At 45.6% G+C, this 22830-nt stretch overlaps 1 protein-coding gene across 1 annotated transcript in view; it reads left to right on the forward strand.

Annotated features, from left to right (window-relative positions):
- LOC143942250 (vomeronasal type-2 receptor 26-like) overlaps positions 1–14407 on the forward strand; it is a 33272-nt gene extending 18865 nt beyond the window's left edge. The window contains exon 4 of the mRNA XM_077463496.1: positions 13530–14407. Coding sequence (XP_077319622.1) covers positions 13530–14407 — 878 coding nt within the window. The remainder of the gene's footprint in view (positions 1–13529) is intronic.
- Positions 14408–22830: the final 8423 nt, after the last annotated feature.

The following is a 22830-nucleotide window of genomic DNA, read 5'->3' on the forward strand; positions in this document are numbered from 1 at the left end:
CAAATAGCCTCCTACCAACACTACATCTCCAGCTTTATTTTGCAGTATTTGAGGCCAGACTTTTACCTCCCTGACTGTGCCCTGAAGGAGGGCAGTAGATCTGAAACAGAGGGGCCATAGTAGCTACTGGGGTAACAGATGGAGAAGCGTCGCTCTTAAGGAAGGAGGAAGATAAAGGTCACCCCCGTGACAGGAGACAGACAAACGGACAAAGACATTGCTGACAATTGTCATCACTTATAGTCTGAGGCCGCGTACACACGGGCGGACTGTTCGCCCAACCTTGTCCGCTGAACAGTGTTTGGGCGGACAGTCCGCTCGTGTGTGGGCTTTCAGCGGACAGTTTCAGCGGACAGTTGGACGGACAAAGTCTTTCGGAAATTCCGAAAAACTGTCCGCTGAAACTGTGTTTGAGCGAACAGTCCGCCCGTGTGTGGGCTTGTCCGCTGTACTTTCGAAATGAGCGGACTGTTCCCGCTCGGAAAGTCCGCCCATTTCGAGCGCGTGTACAGGTAGGCGGGGCCCGCGAAGGAGACGTCGCGGGCTCCGCCGCCTGGAATGGGCTTAAAGGGGAACCCCAACGCCGAAAAAAATCGGCGTGGGGGTTCCCCCCAAGTCCACACCAGACCCTTGTCCGAGCACGCTACCCGGCCGGCCAGGAAAGGGGGGCGAGCGAGCGCGCCCCCCCTCCTGAGCCGTACCAGGCCGCGTGCCCTCAACATGGGGGGGTGCCTTGGGGAAGGGGGGGCCGCGCGGCCCCCCCACCCCAAAGCACCTTGTCCCCATGTTGATGAGGACAAGGGCCTCTTCCCGACAACCCTGGCCGTTGGTTGTCGGGGTCTGCGGGCGGGGGGCTTATCGGAATCCGGGAGCCCCCTTTAAGAAGGGGGCCCCCGGATACCGGCCCCCCACCCTATGTGAATGAGTATGGGGTACAATGTACCCCTACCCATTCACCTGTGAAATAAAGTACAAATAAAAACACAACACAGGGGGAAAAAATATTTTATTGCACAGCCGGGGGTCTTCCGTCTTCGGGGGTCTTCTCGCCGGACTCCTCCGCTATGTGTGTGTAGCTCTTTTGCCAGCGGAGGAGTCCGGCTTTCTTCCTCCCCGCCGCCGGCCTCTTCTCCCGACTTCGGGGGTCTTGTCCCCCTCTTCGGTTCTTCTGCCGGGCCACCGCGCCTGGTCCGGTGGCCCGGTCTTCTGTCGCCGTCTTCCGTTCTTCTGTCGCCGCCTTCGGTTCTTCTGCCGGGCCACCGCGCCTTCTTGTAGCTCTTTTACAGGCGGTGGCCCGGTCTTCTGTCGCCGTCGCCGCCTTCCGTTCGTGTTCTTCTTCTTGTTCTTCTTGTTCTTCTCCTGGAGATGTTGACTCGACGAGCTCTCCGGCCGGAATGCCGGGGACGCGCTGTGCGGTCACTTATATAGTGACAATGGGGCGGGGTCACATGGTATATGTCACATGGGTTGGTCACATGGGTTGGTGTCACATGGGGACTATGACATCGTAAGGGGGCGGGGTCACCATGTGACATCAACCCATGTGACATATACCATGTGACCCCGCCCCATTGTCACTATATAAGTCACAGCGCAGGGCGGCTCTGGCATTCCGGCCGGAGGGAGCGACGTGTCAACATCGCCTGGAGAAGAACAAGAAGAACAAGAAGAAGAACACGAACGGAAGGCGGCGACGGCGACGGCGACAGAAGACCGGGCCACCGCCTGTAAAAGAGCTACAAGAAGGCGCGGTGGCCCGGCAGAAGAACCGAAGGCGGCGACAGAAGAACGGAAGACGGCGACAGAAGACCGGGCCACCGGACCAGGCGCGGTGGCCCGGCAGAAGAACCGAAGAGGGGGACAAGACCCCCGAAGTCGGGAGAAGAGGCCGGCGGCGGGGAGGAAGAAAGCCGGACTCCTCCGCTGGCAAAAGAGCTACACACACATAGCGGAGGAGTCCGGCGAGAAGACCCCCGAAGACGGAAGACCCCCGGCTGTGCAATAAAATATTTTTTCCCCCTGTGTTGTGTTTTTATTTGTACTTTATTTCACAGGTGAATGGGTAGGGGTACATTGTACCCCATACTCATTCACATAGGGTGGGGGGCCGGTATCCGGGGACCCCCTTCTTAAAGGGGGCTCCCGGATTCCGATAAGCCCCCCGCCCGCAGACCCCGACAACCAACGGCCAGGGTTGTCGGGAAGAGGCCCTTGTCCTCATCAACATGGGGACAAGGTGCTTTGGGGTGGGGGAGCCGCGCGGCCCCCCCTTCCCCAAGGCACCCCCCCATGTTGAGGGCACGCGGCCTGGTACGGCTCAGGAGGGGGGGCGCGCTCGCTCGCCCCCCTTTCCTGGCCGGCCGGGTAGCGTGCTCGGACAAGGGTCTGGTGTGGACTTGGGGGGAACCCCCACGCCGATTTTTTTCGGCGTTGGGGTTCCCCTTTAAGCCCATTCCAGGCGGCGGAGCCCGCGACGTCTCCTTCGCGGGCCCCGCCTACCTGTACACGCGCTCGAAATGGGCGGACTTGCCTCCGCCTTACGTGGGCGAGTCCGTTCATTTCAAAAGTTGAGCGGACTGTTTGCCCAACCTTGTTCGTCAAACAGTCCGCTCGTGTGTGGGCAAGTCCGCTCATGCAAATTTTGAGCGGACTGTTTGACAAACTGTTTGCCGAACAAGGTTGGGCAAACAGTCCGCGCGTGTGTACGCGGCCTTAAAGTTTCCATATATAACTTGTATATACAGCTTGCCTTCGTACACCTAAGTAGATAGACAAACGGACAAAGATATTGTAGACAATTGTCATCACTTATAGTCGTTTCTTTTCTGCATATATATCTTGCCTTCTTCCGTTTAGGTATTGCTTGAAGGACTTGTGTGGTGTACTGAAGTCGGGGGGCTTGGGGCCTTGGAGAGGGAGGTAGAGACGTGGGTGGCTTGACCTTGGCAGATACTGACCAGACCACCGGTTTCCCCCAAGTTCCTCGCATCCCCGGCTGTTACTCTATCTGCTGCCGGTACGAGAGAGGATAACACTAGGAAGGAGGGAGGTCCGGTTAACGGAGAAGGACCCTTTGGGTTAGCAGGTCGACTGAGGGGTGCACCGTTACCTCCGTCTCCTTTACTGTCGACCTGATACCCCCCGAGCCCCTCAGACAGACTAAAGGGGAGAGAGAGGTTGGAGTGAGGAAGTGAGAAGTGGTGGGCCCCGACGGGAAAGATAGGATAGTTAGGAGGAGACAGAGGGTGAGACGGGGGGGGGGGGTAAGAAGTAGAAAAGAATACGGTAGACCAAAAGGGAAGAATGAGAGGGAAAGCTAAATCAGGTAAAAATATGCCGCCGGTACCCAGCCCAGGGGGTATCCAGCGGTATATGGCAAGCAACTCCAGTATAACAGAGGATGGTCCAAGCAGCCCCAAGTCAGGAACAACGCGGAGATCAGGACTTAATAGGCAGAAGATACTAGAAGAAAGTAAAGGGGGAAAGGTAAATGGAGCCAATATGGGGGGTTTGAAGGAAGTAAGTGCCCCCACCCACAGCAGCCTTATACCCCATCAGGAATGGGAAGAGATAAGAGCGGCAGAAGAGGACAATAGAGGGGAAGGGACGGTGAAACTTACACCTCAGGGGGAGGAAGCCCCCTTAATAAAGGAGATGCTAGCGGAGATGTTTGCCAAAATGGAGGAAATAGCAGGAGTAAGGGCAGATATAGACTTGGTCCTTGGGAGGGTGGAGGAGATAGAGGAAAGATTAGACAATCAGGAGCTAAGGCTGGATGAAATAACAGAACAAATTTCATTTCTGCAGACAGCGAATAGAAACCTCCAGTACAAAGAGGTTTTTGACCAATTCCGACAATGCTCGGGCTTGCGCATAAATTATTCTAAAAGTGAAATACTCCCCTTAGGCTCCCACCCACATCCACTATGGGCACAACGCTCCATTTTTACAATAGCGAAAACGCATATTACATACCTGGGAATTAAGATAGGGAGACTACCCTCTTCTCTATGCCACCTGAACTACCCTCCCCTTTTTGACAAAATTAAACGTGAATGTGAAAACTGGATGGATCTGCCACTATCGCTTCTGGGAAGGTGCCATCTATTCAAAATGGTCAGTTTCGCACGCTTATTGTATCCCCTTTAGACGATACCACTACTTCTCCGGCACAAGGACGTCAAACTCCTAAACGCCGCAATCTCCAATTTCATATGGCGGGGCAAGAGATCACGCATAGCATTTACCAAACTCCACCTTCCCAGAACCGAGGGGGGCATCAGTCTCCCCAACCTTAGAACGTACAACCTAGCCTGTCTGTTAAGGGTAGGCATTGACAGGATAACCCAGAAATCCCGTTGCTCGAATTACCAACTGGAGTCCGAAATGACACGTCCCTATTCCCTGTCTGCCCTTCTCCACTGTCAGTGGAAAACTCTCAACCCATCCTATCAACACAATCTTCTCCTGAGAGATACCGCTATCGCCTGGAGAGAAGTCAGAAAAGGTCTCAAGTTATCTCCGTCCATGTCAAGACACCTCCCGATTCAGGGCCATCCAAACTTTACCCCGGGTCTGGAACACCATCCTTACGCAACATGGCGACAGAAAGGCCTTATTAACTTCTCATCCATGTGTGACTTGGACTCTGGTCGTGCATTATCTTTCCGGACCTTAGCCCAAAAATACTCCTTGCCGGATTCCTCTGCTTTTCACTACGGCCAGTGCCTCAGCTTTCTTCAGAAATCATGCAGGGCAGAGCACTCGAGGTTCAAATCTTCTCTCATCGACACGCTTCTACGCCAAGACTCCTACAAAATCTCTGAAATCTACAAACCTCTACTTCTCAAAACAACACCCTCTCTGCATTCATCCTCGTTATCTAATTGGGCGAAAGACTTTTCGGATGATGACATAGTCGAAAAGATTCTGTATGGCCTTAACTCAGTATACCGTCTCATCCCGAACGAATCTTGGAGGGAAACTCAACTTAAAATCTCACACAGAGCGCATATACCGTTCCTCCCATCGGGGTTACCCCATACTTCTCAAGCTTCACAGTGCCCTCTTTGCCAACAATCAAGACCTACTCTTGCCCACCGCTACTGGTCTTGTTTGGCCATCTCCTCGTTCTGGGATCGCATATTGGCCTTCATCTTCGAAGTCACACTACTGAAACTTCCCAAGGATCCGCTACTCCTCATCTTCGGATACTGGGATCCTAAGCTACTCCCATGGTCGGCCACCTCCTCACCCCCAGGCAAGGAATGGGCCCTGATTTGCCTGTTGCTTGCCAGGAGAGCCATTCTGGCACACTGGACTGCCACTACCACCCCTTCAGTTTCTCAAGTCAACAGAGACCTCAGGCACCTTCTTCTCCGGGACAAACTTAACACAAACCTACACCAACCTAAAGCCACTCAACGTTTCCATAGTAGATGGGACCTGTACATCGCCTCCAAACTCACTCCACAGGAACGGACCCTCCTCAAAGACCATTCTTTCACTCGCCAGGACCCCCTGCTACCAGCGAACTTTACCGCAGTGTAAAACTTTACTACCCAGTATACAACACAGTGTATCTTCTATTTTTCAACGCCGCACCCCCACCACCGGTTGGGCTCCCACCCTCCTCAGGTGCGGACTGCTATACTATACCAGGCTTGGCAAGCTCCCCCCCCCCCCTCTTTCCCTCTAGTAATCTGTTATTTCTTTATGCATATTCCATGTAGGACCTTGGCTCCCTTGAAGGATTCCATGGTGCCATGCCATGGCATCCGCAGATCCATCCAGTTGAGGTCATCCCCTTCTTGTGAGGGAAAATGGTTTGGCCTCCATTTCCTGCAAGGAGTAATATGTTTATGTTTTCAACGCATTTAAATGTTGATGTGACTACCTTCCCAAGAGTCAGACAGCTCTTTCAAAAATGCCTTTATTCATCTTACGGTATTTCCTTTGTCATGTACCTTCTTCTCAATAAAATGTATTTGAAACCTCCAGTATAAATTAGAGGACCAAGAAAACCGAAGCAGAAGGAACGTCCGCATTAAAGGACTCCCAGAGAAATATAGTAGTGGGGAACTCGGGAGTATAGTACAGCAGATATTTAATCCGTTACTGGAAAGAGAGCTTACTAATACCCTAAAGATAGATAGAGTCCACAGGATCACAAGGCGGATGGCAGCAAGGGAGGAGTCCCCTAGAGACGTGATAGTGAGGTTTCACTATATAGAAGAGAGAGGGTTAATAATGGAAAAATTGAGGACAATGGCAGGGGTGACCTTTGAGGGCGCAGAGCTGCAGGTGTTCCCGGACCTTGCAACAGAAACGTTGATGAGAAGGAGACTATTAAAACCCCTCACACAACGGATGTTGGCAGCAGGAGTATCCTATCAATGGGATTTCCCAGCCTGTTTGAAAGGGAAAAAAGACGGGCGCTCTGCAGTTCTGCGATTCCCCAAGGATTTGAAAGGGTTCTGTGAAAGGTTGGACATATCTCCCCCCCAGTTACCAGGGTGGGGGGAAGAAGAGAAGGAAACTAGACCCCTACAAAGGAAGTTAAGATGGAGGAGAGGGAGAGGAGCGGAACTTAACCCAGAGAGGGAAGCCCCAAGATAATGTAAAAATAGGCCCAGAAAGGGAGAAAGGAAAAGAAAAAAAAAAAAAAGTAAAAAAAGGCAGGGGGGTAGAGGAGTGCTAAAGTGAATAAAAATGCAGGGGGGAAGGTGAGGGTGAGGGGGGAGGGGGGGAGGGAGGAGGTCCTTGGAGAGTCACCGGTGTGAGCCCCCCGGTAAATATGGGGAGGAGAGGACACCAACGAGATATGTGTCCAACCCATATGTGCAACAAAGATAAGGGGGGACTCCGACCAACCTTTTTAGGGGTATTGTTGCGGAGTGGGGGTGGGAAGGGGTTGGAGGGTTTGGGTTATGGGGGTTTTGTGTTTTTTATTTTCTCTCTCTCTCTCCCTCCCTCTCAATCCCCAAAGGTACTTACCTCCGGGTCAGCCTACGTGAAGCTCCGATTCCGGGTAATAGTAATTGATGGTGGTAATTAATGTAATATCGTATAATGTAAGGGGATTAAACATGAAAGAAAAAAGGTATAAAATAAACAAAGATCTCCAATTTCTGGGAGGGAGTGTAGTATGTCTCCAAGAGACACACATTACTAATGTATCAATGTCAAAACTGACATCATTTCAATTCCCACTTTGGTTCTATGGGGACACGCCATCAGCCCACTCAAGAGGTGTGGCCACGGGGTTTGACAGATCAACCAGATTTGAAATAGAGGAGCGTTTGGCTGACCCGGAAGGTAGGTATTTATTTTTAAAGGGTAAATTGTTTGATATGAAATGTACAATAGTGAACGTATATGCCCCCAATAGAAACCCGGATACATTTTTAAAGAAGGTTCTAGGAAAGTTGGAGGGATTTAGAGTAGGAAAACTGATCATAGAAGGAGATTTGAATTGGACCCTAAACCCCAAACTGGATAACTCGGGGGGCTGCACCCGGGCGTCAGACCGCAGATACAGAGCTTTAAGGAAAACCTTAGATAATACGCAGTTACTAGATGCATGGAGAATCTGCCATTTAAAAGAGAGGGATTATACTCACTTCTCAGCACCCCATAACTCCTTTGCAAGATTGGACTATATATTGGTAGAGCACCAACTAGTGACAAATCTTAAAAAAGCAGAAATAAAACCAATCACCCTATCAGATCATGCCCCAGTAGTAATACAGCTCGAGGTGCAGGGAGAAAGGGGAACAGAGAGAACATGGAAACTAAATGATTCACTAATACAGGATCAGGAAGTCCTTGGCAAGATTGAACAGGAACTGTCGTGCTTTTTTGAGTTAAACGACACACCAGATATTTCTAGAGCCACCCTGTGGGAAACACACAAGGCAGTAATAAGAGGGCTCCTGATCAGGATCGGATCCGGGAAAAAGAAGGAGAGGGAGAAACAAAAAGTCCATCTATATAGGGAGAGTAATGAATTAGGGCAGAAAACTAGACCAATGGGGGTACGTGAAAGACAGGAGTTAATAGAGAAAAAGAGAGAACTGGAAGAAACCCTAGAACAAGAAAGGGAGTCAGCATTCCACAAAATAAATTAAGAAAGATACCAATGGGGAAATAGGTTCGGCAAATGGATGTCAAATAGAGTGAAAGAATATAAAAATAGGACTTACATTCCAATGATCAGGGACAGAGGGGGGGAGAAACAGTTCGCCACCCCAGAAATTGCAGAGAACTTTCACGCCTACTTTAGTGAGCTGTATAATATAGGGGAGAAAGGGGGTGACAAGGGAAAAAGGAAAAGTGTAATAGAGGATTATCTGCGGAGCTTGGAATTCCCAAGAGGGAGAAGGAGGAGATGGAGGCTTTAGAGGCCCCCATAACAATAGAGGAAGTAGAGAGAATAATTAAGAATACAGCCCTCGGGGGTAGTTCGGGCCCCGACGGATACTCTATCTTGTATTACAAAGAATTCCAGGGATATTTAGCGCCGAAACTCTGCGAATATTTTAATGCGGTAGGAGTAGAGGAGAAGTTTCGGGATGAGGCCCTCTGTGCCCATATAGCATTAATTCTGAAAGAGGGAAAGGACCCAACAGCTCTAGGGAGTTACTGTCCGATCTCTCTATTAAATACGGATATAAAGATTTTCGCGAAAATAATAGCGGACAGATTAAAAACCCTTCTCCCGAGATGGATCCACCCAGATCAGGTAGGGTTTGTCCAGGGGCGAGAGGGGAGGGATAATTCTCTGAAGTCCATAGTTTTGATCCAAGAAGCTGTTAGGAGAGAGACCCCCACAGTACTGTTATCGATAGATGCCGAAAAGGCCTTCGATAGAGTTGATTGGGAGTTTATATACGAGACGTTAAAATATATGGGACTAGGAGAGAAGATGATGAGATGGCTTAAAGCGTTATATTCACATCCGACAGCTAGAATCCGAGTGAACGGTTCCCTGTCTCGCCCCCTGGAGCTGTTTAATGGGACGAGGCAGGGATGCCCCCTCTCGCCGATTCTGTTTGTGATTGCCTTGGAACCACTTCTGGTGGCAATTCGGAGGAACCGGGATGTCAGGGGCATTCGGGTGGGCGAGAGGGAATATAAAGTTTCTGCATTTGCAGACGATGTTCTGCTATATATAGTCAACCCAAGAACAACAATTCCATCCCTCCTAAAAGAGTTTGAGCAGTACGGCGACTGTCCAACTTCAAAATAAATATGTCCAAGTCGGAGATCTTAAACTTGAATTTAACAGAGGGAGAACAGACAGCTTTGGCCACCCACCTCCCATTTAAGTGGTGCAAAGGAGAACTGCCCTACTTGGGCATAAAACTGACAGCACAAATATCCAATTTATATGGGGCTAATTACCTACCCTTGCTGAATAAAATTAAAGACAATATAAACAAAATGAGATATAAAGCACTCTCGTGGATGGGGAGGATAAATGCAATTAAAATATTTATATTGCCATTGGCAATCTATATGTTTCAAATGATCCCAGTTCCCTTACCCCCAAGCTATCTCAGAAAGTTAAAATCTATGATAACAGCGTTCATATGGGCACGTAAAAATCCGCGTATAGCCTATAACGTCCTAGTGAAGGAGAAAGACAGAGGAGGTGTAGCATTGCCAGACTTTAAAAAATACTACGAAGCAATAGTGATTTCAAGGATAGCTGATTGGAGTCACAATAAGCAAGAGAAGAGTTGGGTAGAGTTGGAAGGTACACTAAGTTGCACGGAATTGGTAAAGATGATATGGATACCTCCCTATTATAGGGATTTAGGGACTAGCATGAGCACTTTAACAAGGCACACCTTAAAAATTTGGGATAAAATTAATAAGAGGTACAACTGGCACTATAATTCCCCTTTATTTTAAATGTATATTTATTGAGAAAAAGGTTTTTGTACAACAGATGAATTTGTACATTCCGATACAAATAATCAAAATTGACAATGTAACAGCAACAAAGAAAACCGCCGCAGGCGGGATATAAAATGTTAACAGTTTAATACAGCATGTCAAAAGGTAAGGGGAAAAGGACACACCACGAATCTGCCAATAAGGATATGTAAATAGACCAAGAGATGTATTTGTATTTGCGGGAGGGGTCGTGGAGTATGAATCCCAAGTTCAAACCTGAGAAAAACATTCCCGAGAGTAAAGAGCCATAAATTAAGGTGTCGTCTCCGGGTTAAACGTGGAATTGTCCCACCTGTCCCATATTTTAGAAAACTTAGGTAGAGAGTCTTGTACCAGCGCAGTCATACGTTCCATCCTGCGTATGTATGCAATTGCAGAAATTAGCTGCGGCTGGGACGGAGGGGAGGGGGACAACCAAAGAGCAGGGATCACTCTCTTGGCAGCTAGGAGAATATAGGCTGTCAGTTTCTTGGCGTGCTTAGATAACGCCGCGATAGGTAGGCCTAACAAGTAGTGTTTAGGGTCTAACGGGATATCTACCTCTAAAACAGATTGTAGTAGAGATTGGACCATAGACCAAAAAGGTATAATCAAAGGGCAGCTCCAGAAAATATGGTAATGGGTGCCCTCATCTCTTAGGCATCTCCAACACAGCTTAGATATGGAATGATCATATTTATGTAACATTTCAGGGGTCTTGTACCAAAACATTAGTATCTTATAGGCCGTCTCTCTCTGCTCCACACATCTAGAGACTTTAGAAGTAGAAGTCCAAATGTCCTGCCATTGAGAAATGGTTAAGGGGGACGGTAAAATTGTAGCCCATCTTCTCATGTAAAGATGTGTTTCTGTGGTGGGTGAGGTTGAATTGTGGAGGACACTATATATAGAGGATATAAGTCCTTTCTGGCATGGACCTTGGGAGCACACAGTTTCAAAGGTGTTAGGGTTGGCCAAAGTCAGGTCAGGGGATCTGGAGTGGAAATAATGTTTACATTGAATGTATGAAAAAAAGAGTCGATCTGGAATGTCATATTTATCCTGAAGCTCAGGAAAGGATAGGAGTTTGCGAGATACCGGATGCACCAGATGGCGAAGTTGGAAGATGCCAGACCTATACCAAGGAAACATATTCTTCACCGAGAGGCTGTCAGGTATATCTGGATTAAAAATGACATTCAACAGGGGTGAGCATGGAGAAGAGAGAGAGAACCGTTTGTGACACTGTTTCCATATGGAGAGAGTAAAAAGCATCGGTCCAAGGCATATGCGCCTAAGCTGAGCCATAGAGGAGGTCAGATCAGACCACAGCATGGAGCAGGGATGGACAGGAGTGACCACATAATTCCCCTTTAATGTCACTTTTAGATACAAATTATTTTCTTCCAGGGAAAGAGGAGCGTTTATGCTTTAGTAGGTGGGCAAAGAGAGAGGAAATAACATTAGCGTGATGAAAGGAAATAGGATAAGCACCTTTAGGGAAATTACACAAGAATGGGGACAGAAGACATTAGATAGATGGAGATATACGCAAATTGCACATTTTACTGAAGGGTTACCACAGCTGTTGAGAGGAAAGACACTACTTAGACCACTAGAGAAATTACTTAAAGAAGCACAATGTTTAGAGAAAAGGGTTTCTAAAATTTACAAAATACTAAGGCAAGAGGCAGACTCCAAGTTTCCAGCTTATTTGGGGAAATGGGAGGAGGAGATTGGTTCACTAAGAAATGAAGATCATAGGGGAAAAATAATTAAAATGACCCACTCACTCCCAAGGGACGTTCAAACGGTTGAAATGTCTTTTAAGTTGTTAGAGAGGTGGTACTTGACCCCCCAAAGAGTACAGAGGTTTGGAGAAGAAAACCGGGTTTATTGTTGGAGGGAATGTAATGCACTAGGGACTTTTAAGCACATATGGTGGGATTGTCCCAAAATAGTTCCATTCTGGGAGAAAATAATAGAAATGATATTTTTAGCGACAGGGGAAAGGATTGGAAAATCCCCATGGGAATGTCTGTTCCACGATACAGAGAAAGGGATCACACAATATAGAAGCACATTGACTCCAGATCTGTTGAACGCAGCTAAATCTTTGATTCCACATCACTGGAAAACTGGGCAGGTCCCGACAATACCAGAATGGGTGCGGAAAGTAGAATACATAAGGGTAATAGAGGAGTCTATACAGAAATTGGAGGAAACAGGGCAAAAATCTCAAAGGAAATGGCAACAATGGAGAACTTTTTTGAATAAGGTATATCTCGAAAGGCTTGAAGGTAATGGGGATGGAGAGGGAGAGGAATAGAAGGGAGAGGCGAGGGGTGGTTCCTGGCTCTGTTTTAATTTATTTATTTTTTTTGTGTTGGGGGGGGGGGGGGGGGGTAAGACTAATGGGTGTGAAATACAATTGTAAGTTGTGATAGTGATTTATTGGTATAATTTGTATGTGTACTAGGCACTTGTTTTTTCAAAAAAATTAAAAATAAAGAATATATTTAAAAAAAAACACTCTTCTAAATTGTTGGCCATTTTGGAGCTTTGTACTTTCATTGATTCTAAAACTCTCAAAACAACATCTCGAAAGACCCTCAGGGATGGGGCAAGCATACCCGGTGGGTTAAAGAGGGATGCATTCAAGAGTCCAGGATGTTGATATTCTGGCAATACAAGTCAATCTTGTCTCTTTAATAGAGTTTAACACAAAATGGCGTTTGATGTTAAGTCTGTGTACGTACTTATGTATGTCCGTAAAGGTTTGAAATTTGTTAAGCTTCTTAGGCAGAGCGAATTTCAAACCCTTGTCTAACAAAGAACAGGGAGTCAGACAAAACCCTGGAACTTAGATTACAGATTCCAATGCCCTTTAAGTCCTTTTCCTTTTTTGTCTGAACTCTCCTCCCCCTCTAATTCCTTTTTTCCTTCAACTGATCTTTTGATTCCCTGATTGAGCCTGGGAAAACCCCTGTTCCCTTGTTCTCCTGTACTGGTACCTCACTGGGCCTTCTTGTGGACTATATGCTTCATAATAGGTATCCCTCTGCTGTTATATGCCATGAGTGTTTCCAGTCGGGTGCCTTCTTGACGGGTTTGATATGAATTACTGGATTCTGCATTAATACAAGTTCTGTTTTCTGCAACTGGACTCTATGTGTTTCGTGCCGCTGCACCTTTCCACATAAGGGAAACTGCATCATGCCTGTATGGACTCCCTAAGTTTAGCAAGGAAAGTTCCCCGCTAAGCCCAAATGTCAGAAGCAATTGTCACCTGTATGACTAGGGTGGGGCGGGGTATGGGTATGTTCATGACACTAATTAGAACATTAATTGGAACGGAAGAAGTTGCTTGGATAAGCAGCAAAACATCTGCTTTTACATGTGGGCCCTGGAGCACAAAACTGCAGTACATTCTGAAAGAGAGATACAATTTTAGTGACACCCATGGACACTAGTTTCTCCTTATTTTTTTAATTGTAAATAATATGGGTTGATGCATACCTGCAAATATTTGAATATGAAACAATTATAAAAGTACTTTAATAAAACATTTTTGTGTTTCACTCTAGATATGGACAGCTGTTACAAATGCCCAGAAGACCAATGGCCTAATACAAAAAAAGATGCTTGTGATTTTAAAATAGTTTCTTATCTATCTTATCATGAACCTTTGGGAAAAGTCTTATCAACTGTCTCATTTTTGTTTTTTGATGCCACTTGTATAATCATGACATTTTGTATAAAATACAGAAATACTAAAGTCATGAAAGCAAATAATCAAACACTTAGCTATATTCTCCTAATCTCTCTGAAAATGTGTTTCCTGTGCACTTTTCTATTCATAGGTCATCCCCACAAAGTGACTTGCCTTCTAAGACAAGCAGTATTTGGCATAACATTTACTCTTTCAGTCTCCTCTGTTCTGGCCAAGACCATAACTGTTCTCATAGCCTTCAATGCCACTCGGCCAGGAAGTAAACTTGGAGCTTTTTTGGGACCTAGACTATCTATTAACATCACTATTGGTTGTTCTTTTTTTCAAATACTAATATGTTCCTTATGGTTGGGGATGTCTCCCCCATTCCCATTTTATAATGTGAAAGATGAAACTGGAACGATCTTAGCTATATGCAGTGAAGGATCTTTAGTTGGCTTTTATTGTGTTCTAGGCTATATGGGATTTCTATCACTTGTCTGTTTTATTCTTGCTTTTTTAGCCAGAAACTTACCTGATATCTTCAATGAGGCCAAATTTATCACATTCAGCATGCTAGTGTTCTCCAGTGCCTGGATCTCCTTTGTCCCAGCCTATTTAAGTACCAAAGGAAAACATGTTGTGGCAGTGGAGATATTTGCTATCCTCACATCAGGTTGTGGGCTTCTTACCTGTATATTCATTCCTAAGTGCTACTTTGTCTTTTTTAGACCCGAAATAAGCATTAAATGATTATTAAAAAATAATATAAAACTTTTATTATAAAACTTAAAGCTAATAAAGAATGTTTTTGAGTTTACAAATATGTCAAACTATCGTTTCACTATGTTCCTCTTTCTAGTCTTACAAAAATGCATAACAAACAAGGCTATGGACATTCATCTATTTACATATTCTTAGCATCATACCTCCCCACTGCTCTAGATTGTGTTCTCCGCTTCCACTGAGAATATTGCTGTAGTCACTCCTGCCCCTGTTACATTGTGCCCACAGCTCATTCATAAGTAGGGATGAGCCGAACACCCCCCCGGTTCGGTTCGCACCAGAACCTTCGAACGGACCTAAAATTCGTACGAACTTTAGAACCCTATTAAATTCTATGGGACTTGAACGTTCAAAATCAAAACTGCTAATTTTAAAAGCTAATATGCAAGATATGCAACAGACAACACCAGCAATAAGGGATATCTTCAGGTGTATACTGTGTTGGAGGCACACAACACCCACTTTAACTCCTGTAGATGCCTTTATTATAGAACACCAGCAATAAAGGGTAGATACAGGTGTATAATGTGCTGGAGACACACAACACCATTTTAACTTTAAGATGCCTGAGAAAAGAACACACTGTCCCTGCCTATCTAGCTCTTTCCCTGCACGCCAGAACACACTACACAAGGCCACCTCACTGGCACCCTTATATAGTGTGGGGCTTGTACTAAACCCCCTGAGCTATAATTGGCCACAGGCATAATGCCTTTGGCCAATTATGGCTCTCCTCGCTGCGGGCGCTGTGATTGGCCAAGCATGCACTGTGACCCCGCATGCTTGGCCAATCACAGCACCCACAGCGAGGAGAGCCATAATTGGCCACAGGCAGGATACCTGTAGCCAATTATAGTTCAGGGGGTTTAGTACACGCCCCACACTATATAAGTGAGCCAGCAATGCACTGCAATGGCGTAGTGCATTGTGGGCCATTCTTGCCACACGAATTTGGTGTGAAGTTCTGAATTCGCCAAACAGACAGAACGGCCGATGTCCGAGTCGAACATGTGTTCGAGTCGAACACCAAGCTCATCCCTATTCATAAGCAACTGGATTTGCATATGAATGAGCCATGGCTGTTCATTCAATAGAGGGAAGGGGAGGAGGGGGCTCTAAAAAGAGCAAACAGGGTCCAGCTCTGACAGCAGAGAAAAGAAAGCAGTGAAGGAACCGATGAGATGTTATTCACACATGCTGTGTACCTTCAGTAGCCACACTGTGCACCCAGATTATGCATACTGTATACAGATACTATCCACACTGTCCACTTTCTATCCATTCTGTACTTTCACTACATTTAGTATGTTGCAAATTATACTCCTGACCCCTGATTTGTTGTACATTATACCCCCTGGGATATTGGACTGTACAGTTGTATCTAGCTATATACAAATGATTTTTCTAATGAATAAAACCTTACTGGACAGAAGAGGCAGAAAATAAGGCAGATGGAGTGGACAGGAAGGGCTATAATGGTATAGAACCTGAATATATAAAAAAAGGGAAGGAAAATACTGCGCCACCACACTCAATAAATGAGCTGCTGACACTAAAAGTAGACAAACTGTGTAAAGAAAGTAGTAAGAATTTATATTTTCAAACAAATTTCCTTTATTTAAAGGTAAAAAGCATTTACAGAAATCTTGAACACCAGTTATACAATGAACGTATGTAAAGCCACAGTATACCATTATAGAGAAGATTCTATCATTCCACATTTGTGTGTGGAGGGGGATCTGAACCCACCCTGTGTTTCCATGTATGCTAAACTTCGTCATCCAGCATTATCTTAGGGGGATGTCCAAAATAGGATTGGCTGTTGCCAAGGTTTACTGATGTTAGATTAGAAAGCATAGATTCATTGGATACAGTATGTGGTTATAATACAATTCCTTTTGGGTGGAAGTATGGGCAATAATTGAAGGGGGTTTACTATGTGTTAGTTTCATGTATGACTGCTGCGACGGGTGATCGTGGTGTATGCGAAGTGGATATGAATAAAGATTTATGTGGGTATTTTAGGGGTAGAGGAGCGTATGAAAAAGGAAAAAGGAGTAGGGGTGGGGTGGGGTGGGAGGGGAAGGGAAGAGGGAGGGAGGAGGAATAAAAGGTGGATGGGTCGAAGGGCCATCTCTGACTTCCCTCCTCAGTTTTTAGATGAGTTGGGGGGTTCCAGTTGGAGTTTGAGTGCATTTTGGAGGGTGGTGACCTTTAAAAGGAAAGGGATGTCTGAAAGAAGATTGGGTTGTGGAGGATGTGGATTACAGTAAGTGGTGGGTAGAGCTCCATATAATCATGGTTAGTTCTTTAGGTGGGTGGATTGTAGATGTTTAAGTATTCAGATGTTGTCTGAAAATGCAACCAACACTTTTTGCTAAATTTTGTTGGGGTGTTGCGTGCGATGTGGATCAATTCTTCCATTTCAGTGACTTTACGGATTCTATTAAACCATTCTTTGAGTGTGGGGGTTTGTGTCGAGCTCCAGTGCAGGGGAATGCATTGTTTCACTACGTTAATCATGTGCATTTCTAGGGATTTGTGAAAGGATTTGTGTGGTAAGGGTGAGTGGTGGAGTAGGAATTGGGCTTGGGCGAGTTCTGGATCATAGGAGGTGACCTGGGAGGTGATGTGGCGTTCTTCTTTCCAAAAAGTTTGTAAGGGGGTACAGGACCACCAAATATTTAGTAGAGTGCCTTTATCTTGATGACATCTCCAACAGATTGCTGGTATAATGGGATTTAATTTATTTAGAAGGGCTGGTGTGCGGTACCATCTATATTGGATTTTATATCCATTTTCCTATGTAGTGACATTTGTTGACCCTCTATGGATGTTCAGGAATGTTTGTTCCCAGTTCTCTGCCAAGAGTAAGATGGAGAGGTCTTTTTCCCATTTTTTGCAGGCTAAGCTCTCATTGGCATGCAGGTCTACAATAAGAAGGTTGTGTGTGGAGGATATTAGATGATGTTGGGCTGTTTTCTGGGTGCATAATATTTCGAAGGGTGTAAGTTGTCTTAAACATTGAAAGTGTTTGTCCAGGGACTTTAAGTAGTGAGCGAGCAGTATGAGAGAGATGGCTTTTCCAGTCGAGTGGAGAGTTGGGAGACAGGAGTTTTCTCTGATGAAAGAATTGGTGGGTTCTGATGAGGTCTTGTGGCCAATTGTTGGTAAGATAGGGGCTGCGCATTCCTGAAGGTTCCTGGGTTTAGTTTTACTGGGGTCAGTGGACCTGGGATGGAAGATAAGTTGGTGTGGGTACACATCTTGTAGAAGCAGTGTACGGTAGGTCCTATTAATGGGTGAAGATGGATCTCTAATGGGATGTGGTGCAAGATTCATCCACAGTAGAGAGACCAGAGGTAGGGTTGTGAAGGAAGCTTCCAGTGGGACCCAATCTTTGTGGTGTGCGCTAACATTCCAGTCTACTAGCCTGGTAAGGTGGATAGCTGTGTAATAGTTAAGAATGTCTTAGAAGCCAATGTCTCCAAGTCGCTTTGGTCGGGTAAGTTGCTTAAGGCTAATTCTGGGTTTGCGATCCCCCCTAGAGAAATTTTGAGCAAATATTTTTGTACATTTAAAAAAAGGATAGTGCAACTAGTATAGGAATCATCTGGAGAATGTATAAGAGTCTTGGCAGGGCGTTCATCTTTAGGATTACTGCTCTGCCAAACCAAGAAACCAATAATTTGTTCCAGTTTTTGAGGTTAGTTTGTTTAGGAGAGGTATATGGTTTTTACTATATAAATCTGGGAGTTTTTCAGGGGAGTTGTATGCCTTTGTATGCCTCAGTATGTAATTGATTCATGTTTCCACTGAAAAGGGAAATTCTCTTTACATTGGTCTAATAAGTGTTGTGGTAAGGATATGTTGAGAGAAAACGATTTATAGAGATTAATTTTGAGTTTGGAGAGTAGTTGGGAGTGTTTGAATTCTGTTAGTAATACTGGTAAAGTGGTCAGTGGTTGTACAAGAAATAATAGTATGTCGTCAGTGAAGGCAGCATATGTATATTCTTTATTGGGTGTTTGAATGCCTTGGATGTCAGGGTTAAATCTCAATTTTCGAAAGGAATGGATCCAGCTTGAGTATAAAAAGGATATAGGACAGAGGGCAGCCCTGTCTCATCCCGTTATGGCTGGGGAAGGCATTTGACAGAGTGTTGTTGACTCATATAAGGAGAGGATCAGGCCGGACATGTGTGGTTCTATGACTATAGCTTGTAAGACCGCTTCAATGTAGTCCCATGCCACTCTGTCGAATGCCACTCTGTCGAACTAGGAACAGGAAAAAATCTTGTTGGCTTGTTTGTGTTATCAGGTGGTGTAAGTTAATTGCCTTAACAGTATTATCCCTAGCCTCGTGACCAGGGTTGAAGCCTACTTGGTCCTGGGAGATGATGGAGGGGAGGAGTGGGTTGAGTCTGTTCGCTAGTATCTTAGAGAATAGTTTGATGTCTACATTCAGTAGAGAAATTGATCTGTATTTTCCCGTTTGTGTGGGGTCTTTTCCATCTTTGGGTATGACCATTATGTGGGCTTCCAGCATCCCACGTGTAAGAGGGTTTGAGGGTGAGAGGGAGTCAAGTGCATTTAAGAAGGGGGTTTGAAGGGTTTCTGCAAATGTTTTGTAATAAATTGCGGCTAGACCGTCTGGGACTGGGCTCTTACCAGGTTTTAGTTGTTTTATTGCTTGTTCCCATTCTTTTATGGTGATCGGGGTTTCAAGAGTTGTGGTGGCTTCTTCTGAGATTTTAGTAGTAAGGATTTAAGTGCAGTGCTAGGTAACTAGTGATATATGTAATAATGCAAACATATAAGTGACAGTGCACAATTAAACATACAGTACATTAATTACATTTCATGCAAAGCAAGACTAGTATGCAAAATAGAGAGTCAACACATGCATAAACATATTGAGAACCTAAATGTCCATTAAACTGTGTCAAGAGTCACTTAGATTAGTCCAAAGTGAAAAAAAGAAATTTTTCAAACGGTGCAAGGAAACAATATTCACCATCAAATGTGCTACCACCACCAGTGAAGGTAATAGAGTACTCTTACCAAATGGTGTGGGGCTATCTGCCAGCAGCAGAGAACCAAACAAGCAAAACTGATGGGGTCTATAAACATCACAGGAACCAGCATGTGGATTGTACAGCAGTGCAGATTCAAAAATCAAGCATTCAGGGACCAACATCAATAAAGCATAACAAACCATATAGAGACTCATTGGCTCTACCAGTCAACAGGAAGGAGTCATAGAGGAAAAATCACCACATAGCATAAAATCCTTGGCTAAAAATATATTAAATAAAGTATTGCACTTACATCAATGTAGTTAAACAGGTCTTTGTATAATGTGATCACAAGGAGAAAAATGCAGTGTTGGGGAGCCAGTGCAGTACCTCCCAACATTTCGTCAGCCAAGAAATCATCTGGGGTATCATCATACCATTGGTCCACACCAGGCTGAAGTAATTTTTTTTTTTTAAAAGGTATGGTGCCCCCCTCAAAATCCATACCAGACCCTTTTTTTGAGCAAGCAGCCTGGCAGGCCAGGAAAGGGGAGGGCAACGATCACCCCCACCCCCTCCTGAACCCCACCAGGCCGCTTACCCTCCCAAAGCACCTTGTCCCCATGTTGATGGGGACAAGGGCCTCTTCCTGACAACCCTGGCCATTGGTTGTCGGGGTCTGTGGGTGTGGGGCTTATCAGAATCTGGAAGATCCCTCTAACAAGGAGAGCCAGATCTCGCCCCCCTATGTTAATGGTTTGTACCCCTACCCATTCACCAAAAAAATTTCAAAAAGTAAAAACCATAATGGTTTTTGACAGCTTTGTACAATTCCTTTATTTAAAAAAGAAAGAAAAAAGTTTCCCGCAAAGTACATCACGGACCCCGAAAACTAGAATAAAAAAAAACTGCCTCGATGGGAGGCCTCCCAGCGACTGCTGTATTTTGGCTTCTGTAGCTGTTATATAGGCAAGGGCGGGGCCACCCACTTATGTAACCGGGTGACCCCACCCCGTCTGACATCACATGGTGTCAGAAGGGGGTGGAGTCACTTCACATCACCGGGTGGCCCTGCCCTTGCCTATATAACAGCTGTCACAGCCAAGAGACAGCAGTCGCCAGGAGGTGGAGCTTTTTTGTTTTCTATTTTTTGGGTCCATCGGGCGGTGTGATTGAAGATGGATGGGCATCGTGGGACACTTGTTTTTCTTTTTTAATAAAGAAATTGTCAAAAACTGTCTGGTGTCGTTTTTACTTTTTGACCTTATTTTTGGTGAATGGGTAGGGCTACAATGTACCCTCTACTCATTCACATACCAGGGCTGGATCTGGGGACCCCCTTCAAGATTCCAATAAGCCCCTTGCCCGCAGACTCCAACAACCAATGGGCAGGGTTGCCGGGAAGAGGCTCTTATACCCATCAACATGGGGACAAGGTGCTTTGGGGGACCCCAAACCCCCTTCCCTATGTTGAGGGCAAGCAGCCTGGTATGGTTCAGGAGGGGGCGCTCGTTCATCCGTCCCCCCTTTCCTGGCCTGCCAGGCTGCTTGCTTAGATTAGGGTTTCATTTGGAATTTGGGGGAACACAAACCAATTTTTTTTAATTTTGCTGTGGAGCTCCACCTAAAATCTGCCAGACCCAAAGGGCCTGGTACGGATTTTGGGGGGACCCCACGCTGTTTTTTTTTACATTTTGACGTGGAGTTCCCCTTAACATCTATACCAGACCCTTTGCATTACCCATTTGATTGGGTTTGTTTTTAGTTTCTCTTACTTACTCTTTTATGATATTTTACAAGTAATCTGACATACCTTGCCAATGTTACTCATTTGCTATTGTACCCTGTACATGTTACTGGACATATCAATCATTATCTTTGTACCATGAAAAATTATTTAATAAAAAGATTAATTCAGAAAATGCATACCAGACCCAAAGGGCCTGATATGTATTTTTGGGGGGCACCCCGTGCCATTTTTTTTCTAATTTTGTTATAGGGTTCCCCTTAACCACTTCAATGCACTGTATTATATACTCTGCACTGCACTTTATACCCTGCACTGTATTATATATATACTACACTGACTGCACTATATACTCTGAACTGCATTATACATACTATACGGACTGCAGAAAAAGTGGGCCTTAGGTGTTGGTGTTGCCAGAACACTGTAACCCCTCAGGCCGCGTACACACGCGGGGACTGTTCGCTCAACTTTGTTTGTCAAACAGTTTCAGCGGACAGTCCGCTCAAACTTAGCATGGACGGACTTGCCCACACACGATGAATGAACAGTCCGCTGAAACCGTGCGCGATGACGTGAACGGCACGTACGACGGGACTAGAAAACGACGTCCTATACACTGCAATGCAACCTTCGGCGTGTAAATCCTTTCTGAGCATGCGCGGAACTTAGTTTGACGAACAAGCCTACACACGAGGGGACTGTTCGCTGAAACAAAGTTTCAGCGGACAGTTTTTCGGAAATTCCGAAAAACTTTGTTCAGCAGACTGTTCGCTGAAACTGTCCGCTGAAAGCCCACACACGAGCGGACTGTCCGCTGAAACACTGTTCAGCGGACAAAGTTGAGCGAACAGTCCCCGCGTGTGTACGCGGCCTCACAGTTACTCTTGTTGGGTGCAGAAACAGACCCTGCTGTTAAATATTATTTTTCAAAATTGAAATTACATGCCCCTGTTAAATAAAAATATTGTTGGAAGCTAGCATCATCAAGATTCAGGAGGAATAGGATAGGCAGTCTTCAAGAGATACCAGATCCCTAGCAAATTCAATCAGTTACATCAGCATCAGGGGCTTGATAGCTGCTGATCCAGGACTGATTCATTTTAATAAATGTGAGCCTATCAACGGAGTCTGTGGACAGGCACACTCTTTGATCTGTTACAAACCCTCCAGCAGCACTGAATGTCAATTCAGAAAGCACGCTGGATGCAGGGCAGGCCAGTAGCTTGATTACATATTTAGTTCTGGTCAGTGGTCCATTCTTAGGACCCAGTAACCCAATGGATGCTCAGTAGGAAAGGTCTCCAGGTCTGCTCTTGCCCCTAGATATTCCTGCACCATATAATGCAGATGCTGCGGATGGTTGCTTGAACCAGTCCAGGGCGCTGAGGACTAAAACATTGTTTAAAAGCATCGGTCAGCCAGCCACCTTCTCCACCGCTCTTCCTCTGACTGAACAAAGCCTCAGAAATATGTTGTCCAGAACCAGGAAATGGTAACCTCCCACGGTCTGGAATGGTATCACATAAACTTTTCTTCAAGGCATCCTGAAGATGTTTCATCCTTGGCTCCCGCTGCGAAGGCTGGATGAGCTCTGCAACTGTAATCTTTTTTTTTTCAAAGATT

Source organism: Lithobates pipiens, unplaced genomic scaffold (genome assembly GCF_037356315.1).
Source record: "Lithobates pipiens isolate NorthernLeopardFrog02 unplaced genomic scaffold, aLitPip1_a1.2 Scaffold_30, whole genome shotgun sequence".
In the NCBI taxonomy this organism is placed as follows: Eukaryota; Metazoa; Chordata; class Amphibia; order Anura; family Ranidae; genus Lithobates; species Lithobates pipiens.